This window comes from Lolium perenne, chromosome 6, assembly GCF_019359855.2.
Source record: "Lolium perenne isolate Kyuss_39 chromosome 6, Kyuss_2.0, whole genome shotgun sequence".
Classification (NCBI taxonomy): Eukaryota; Viridiplantae; Streptophyta; class Magnoliopsida; order Poales; family Poaceae; genus Lolium; species Lolium perenne.
Genome location: NC_067249.2, coordinates 239,241,199 through 239,247,151, shown reverse-complemented (window position 1 = coordinate 239,247,151; position 5,953 = coordinate 239,241,199). Strand labels below are relative to the sequence as shown.

Here is a 5,953-nt window from a genome sequence, read left to right as displayed (position 1 = left end):
TGAAGGGGTGATTCCACATCTGGTTGATGGTGGTTTATCTATTCTTCAATATGCCGATGATACAATTCTATTTATGGATCATGATCTCGCAAAAGCTCAAAACCTCAAATTAATCTTGGTGGCTTTTGAGCAGTTGTCGGGATTGAAAATTAATTTCCATAAAAGTGAATTGTTCTGTTTCGGTGACGCCCAAGATGATACAGCTCTATATACAGAGTTGTTCGGTTGTGGGCAAGGCCAATTTCCTATTCGCTATCTGGGTATTCCAATTCATTACCGGAGACTCACGATTGCTGAATGGAAAATTGTAGAAGAAAGACTACAGAAACGCCTTAGTAGTTGGAAAGGCAAATTGCTATCCCTGGGAGGAAGATTGGTACTCATTAATTCGGTACTGACAAATATGGTACTGTATATGTTATCATTCTTCCTTTTGCCAAAAGGAATTCTGCATAAATTCGATTATTATCGATCCAGATTCTTTTGGCAAGGTGATAGCGAGAAAAAGAAGTATCGACTGGTTAAATGGAGTGTAGTTTGTAGTCCCAAAGATCAAGGCGGGCTTGAAGTTCATGACCTGGAAGTCAAGAACTCAGCCCTGCTGGGTAAATGGCTTTTTAAGCTCCTTACCGAGGATGGGATTTGGCAAACTATTCTTCGGAGAAAGTATATCGGCTCCAAGACGTTATCTCAGGTGGTTTGAAAACCTGGAGATTCACACTTCTGGGCTGGTCTAATGGCGACAAAAAATGTATTTTTTTGTCATGGTACTTTCTCAATTAAGAATGGAGCACAGATACGGTTCTAGGAAGATGCTTGGTTAGACAATGCACCTCTAAGTGAACAGTATCCTGCGTTGTATAGTATCGTTCGTCGCCAAGGAGATACCATTGCCACAGTAATGGCTACCTCTCCACCGAATGTGACGTTCCGACGAGTTTTGCTAGGACAAAGGCTACTGGCATGGAATACTTTAATTCAGAGGTTGGGGGATGTTAACCTGTCGCCTGAACCAGATGAATTTAGGTGGAATTTACATGTAGATGGCTCTTTCTCGGTAAAATCTTTATATAACGCCATACTTCATTCTGATTTACCGGTTGATAACAATAAGAAAATTTGGAAGATGAAGATACCATTAAAAATAAAAATATTTGGATGGTATCTTCGTCGAGGAGTCATCCTCACCAAAGACAATCTTGTTAAGCAGAATTGGCACGGAAATACTAGATGTGTTTTTTGTCATCATGATGAAACTATTAAACACCTCTTCTTCCGATGCCAGTTTGCGAGATCTATTTGGTCTGTCATCCAAGTAGCGTCTACCTTGTATCCTCCCACTAGTGTAGCCAATGTCTTTGGTAATTGGCTTCATGGAATAGATGCAAGGTTCAAGTTGCTTCTTAGGGTGGGGGCGCTAGCAGTTATCTGGGCGCTTTGGCTGAGTAGAAATGACAAGATTTTTAATGACAAAAATTTCTCCTTGTTGCAGGTCATCTACAGATTTACAGGGATTCTTCGTTCATGGTTACCTCTTCAGCGCATGGGGAACCAAGACCTATTTACGGAGGTCTGTACACGATTGAAGGCTACGGCGAGGGATACTTTTTCCCTACATGGGTGGCAGCATAGTCTACGGATTGAAGCCCCACCCACACCTTAGTCGTTATATGATTCATCGTTCCGATATGTATTTCGCCTAGATTTTTTAGTTTGGCATCTTTTTTGAACTCGAGACCTCAAAGAAACGGCTGTGTGTATCCTGGTTATGCAGAGGCTGGATGTAATTGCTTTCTCATAAGTAATAAAGCATCCTTTATCAAAAAAAAAAAAATCATTTGCTATTTCACATTCCTTTTGAATGAAATTTGATATATCGTTTTTGCAAACTTACATGGAGTCTGTTACGGTTACGTACATTGTAAGTTTCTTGTCATGATCTAATGTTACCGATCCTCTCAGTTTACTCTCAATTTTAACTTCTACGATTGCCGCAACAACGCGCGGGTATCATGTAGTTAATTAAACGTAGGGTCCTGGCTTACTGTTTAAAAAAATGATAGATTGAGAGCTATCCTTGTTTGGTTGCTGCAGGCTGTGTTGTAAGTCGTGTGACGTTGTGTTTATGTCGTGTAGCCTGCTTTGGAGTTATAATGCACTTCTTGGTTTTTCTTATATGAAATATGATACACTTTTCATGATGTACTACACAAAAAATAACCATGATTTTTTTCATGTTTAGTTTATCGTATGTGCTCTTCATATTCAGAAATTGAGTAATCGTATCATACTATCATATACACTACGGGAGATTGGAAGTCTGCCGACGGCCAGATCAAGGCTACCCCCCCCCCCCCCCCCCCCTCCGGTAGCTACGGTACCTCCTCGCGGACTACATATCGTTCTTGGGCAGATGTACATGTAAGTCATCCACATTTTCATTCTCTGTTTTGACTTTTGTTACTGAATGACTATGTTAACGAGACGCATTATTTTTGAAATTGTAGGTTCATTTCGAGGCGGCCTATGCAGCAGCTTATGAGGAGTATGTCGAGAAGGTTCATGGGCATGACCTTGTGAAAGATAACTACTTTCGGTGGTCGAGCAATCAGATGGTAGTAAGTTTCAATCTCTATGGTTGCAAAACATCATAAGTCCCCTTGTTTGAACCTGACATATCACTCTACTAGGTTTATGATGACTGGAGTGCGCGAGAAAATAGAGCCAGAGCCACCTCATCCGGGGCCGACACTAGTGTTTTCATCGAAGGAGGAATTCTATTGCATATACAAGCGTCAGCGTCAGGCGACCCCGATAAGTTGCTAACTTGGCTAAGTTGCTAACCTGATGTTACATAGCTAAGTTGCTAACTTCCTCAAACATGTAGGGATTGGGAGAATCCGGGAACGTCTCTTCTGATGGTACATCGATGCACCCCGGTCGCTGTTCTCCTGGTGCTTTTGGCACACCTCGGCATGCTTCTAGTTCACCCGGTGGCTCTCGTCGTGGTTCTACCTCCCCGAGCACCGACCCACCTTGCCCTCGGTTCACATCATCAGAGCTGTGTGATTACTATCCTCTGTAGATCATGATAGTTGCTTTGTACTAGCTAGATGATGACTATTGCTATACGTAGGATGATCTTTGTAGGATGACTATGTACGATGATCTTGTATGCTATATTTGTACTAAATTTGGGATATGATGATATATTTGTGGTATATCTGTGACGGGTGATATTTCTGCTACTTTTGAGCCATTTAGGTGCTATTTATGTGGTAATTGGAGCAAAATCTGGAAAATAAAAAAAACTGTACCATTTGGCAGGTATGTGCCGACGGTGATATCGACATACCGTCGGCACAACCTCTACCAGTTTCGCGCGTTTTTTGAAACGTGTTGCAGCACGCTTGGCGCTTGCTCGCTCGGGACGGGGACGGAACGGAGGCCTGGGCCCCACAGCTCGTGCGCCGACGACGGCGACCATCCGACCGTCAGTGGATATCTGTGCCAACGCCTAAGAGATGTGCCGACGGTTGTTTTGCTGTCCCCGACCGGATCTTGCCTGACGAGAATGCACGACGGTCACCGTCGGCACAGCATGTGCTGACGACCTTCTTTGCATGTGCCGACTGGCGGCCGTCGGCAGACTTCCAATCTCCCGTAGTGATATCCAGAGGAGGTGGAAGAGCAAGGCACCAAAGAAATGTAATTTCAACGAGAAGCAGAACATATATAGCACTTGGATTCCTCACATGCAGTCAAGTAAAAAACGATCGAGTACTATACATGCAACGACACGACTCGATCATCGATCCCCTGCCGCTCCATGCGCACCGCCGACCGGTACGACGGGCGCGAAGGCGGTGGCGAAGGAGCAGTCGGCTCCAGCCTTGGCGTGAATCGTGCTGACGCTCGCCGCGCCCTCCAGCAGGTCATCGAGCGCCCTGGCGTAGAAGGCGCTCAGCCGGCGCAGCGCCCGCCGGTACGCCGCCGCCACCCACCGCATCCGCAGCCGCCGGACCGCCCCGAAGAGGCTCCTCCGCGCGCCGCCGAGCCGCGCCACCACCATCTTCTTCTTCTTGCGATCTCCTGGCGCCTCTCCCGGCAGCAGCGGCGCGCCCGTCGCCACGACAGGCCGAGGCCGTCGCGGTATACGGAACTGCAAGGCGCCTCGCCGCGGCGCGCCGCCCGTGCGCTGCAGATCTCCCATCGGCCCTTTGCTTGCGAACGGCAAAATGAGATGTGTGTGCGCTTGTTAACTAAGCCAGTGATTCGTGCGTGTAGCTGTACGTACAAAGTACATCAGAGCTAGTTTTATACTATGACGATGATAATGCTAACCTCAGGCGAAGCACATTGTTTATGTACGCAATATGGCAGAGCGTTGACGAAGAGGAGGCTACGGGGAAGTGAGATGGCGATAGGTCTTTTTTTTTTTTTGAGATGGAATCATGAACTCCATTAACGGGTAAGCCCAGCAATATCGCTGGCTACCAGAACAGACACAAAGTCAGGGGCACAGCCCGGCCAAACAGCCTGGGACCTGGGACCTAGCTTTGCGCCATGCGCCGCCATAGCGTCCGCAACACGGTTACAGGCCCGAGGGCAATAGGAAATGCGAAAGATAGAAAAGTTCAAGGATAACTGAAACTTAATCTCCCTAAAGATAGCCCCATTGCGAGCCAGGTCTTGATCACTTCCTTCGATAGCTTGCACAAGTTGTTGGGAGTCGGTCTCGATGTGGACACGGGAAATGCCCCAGGCTTGAGAGAGGAGCAGCGCATGAAGGCAAGCTTCAGCTTCAGTGTGCAGGGCGTCCTGCACATGTGCCATGTATCCAGCGCCAGCTCCAGCCACCTCGCCAAGCGCATCGCGGACCACAAAACCCCAGCCGCCCGACCTAGACACCAGGTCCATGCTTCCATCAGTGTTGATCTTCAGCAAATCTTGCTCCGGGGGCTTCCATTTGATTTCCCCCGCAGGGGCCACAGGCTTCTTGAGCTTGTTACAGTGATGCTCAAAGTCGGCAGCAAGTGAGAGAATCTGGTGATAGGCTGAGGAAAACGAAGCCATTGATTCGCCCGCATTGCGTTTGTTTCTCACACGCCACCAAACAGACAGCAGAGCAACACACCTCCACTTCACCTGGTCATTAGCTGTTAAGATCAAGGCGATAGCATCTTTGGCATCCAGGCAAGAGGTAAGCCGGAGCCTGAAGTCCTCAAGTTTTAGCTCCTTCCACAGGGCGCGCACATGCTTGCAGTTGAAAAAGAGGTGACCTCCATCTTCATTTAATCTGCAGCACATAGGGCACAGGGCATCAATGTCAATGCCCCTTCTAAGAATGTTCCAGCGGAGGGGCAGGCTGTTGTGAGCAAGGCGCCAGAGGAACATCTTCGCTTGAGGAGTAATAGGAGAATTCCATATCAAGGACCAGCTAAAGGAATTAGCTGGGGAGGAGTTTTCACCGGAGGAGCAGGGCTTTTCTCTATCCTCCCTGAAAAGCTTGTAAGCCGACTTGACCGAAAACTGGCCCTTTGGAGAGGGGTGCCAAGCCCAGAAATCTTCAATATCCTCATGAACAAGAATAGCCTTGATGAGAGACGCGTCTTGGATGCTGAAAGTGTCGTCCACCAATCTCGCGTCCCAAGTGCCAGAGGCAGGGTCAAGAAGCTCAGACACCCTGGTGAGGACATTTTGGCCTCTGGGGGTAATTGGCTTTCTGCACCAGTTTCTGGGAAGCCACGGGTCAAGCCACAAGTTGATGGAGGAGCCATCACCAACCCGTTTGATGACTCCCATGTTCAGCAGGTCAACACCTTTGAGAATGCTTCTCCAGGAATATGAAATCCCCTCCAAAGGGGTAGCCAGGAGCACCGACGTGTCAGGGTAGTACCTGGCCTTCAGGACCCGCCCACAAAGAGACCTGGGATCAGTCAGCAGCCTCCAG

General features: G+C 47.9%; 1 protein-coding gene across 1 annotated transcript; it reads right to left on the bottom strand.

Moving 5' to 3' along the window:
• Window positions 1-3,685: 3,685 nt before the first annotated feature.
• Window positions 3,686-4,308, bottom strand: LOC127309249 (uncharacterized). The gene has a single exon (XM_051340165.2). It carries the CDS (start codon window positions 4,211-4,213, stop codon window positions 3,809-3,811), a length of 405 nt encoding a protein of 134 aa, XP_051196125.1. The 5' UTR covers window positions 4,214-4,308; the 3' UTR covers window positions 3,686-3,808.
• Between the last annotated feature and the right edge of the window lie 1,645 nt (window positions 4,309-5,953).

Coding starts and splice junctions, on each gene's coding strand:
- LOC127309249 (XM_051340165.2), bottom strand. CDS start 4,213: ATGGGAGATCTGCAGCGCACGGGCGGCGCGCCGCGGCGAGGCGCCTTG.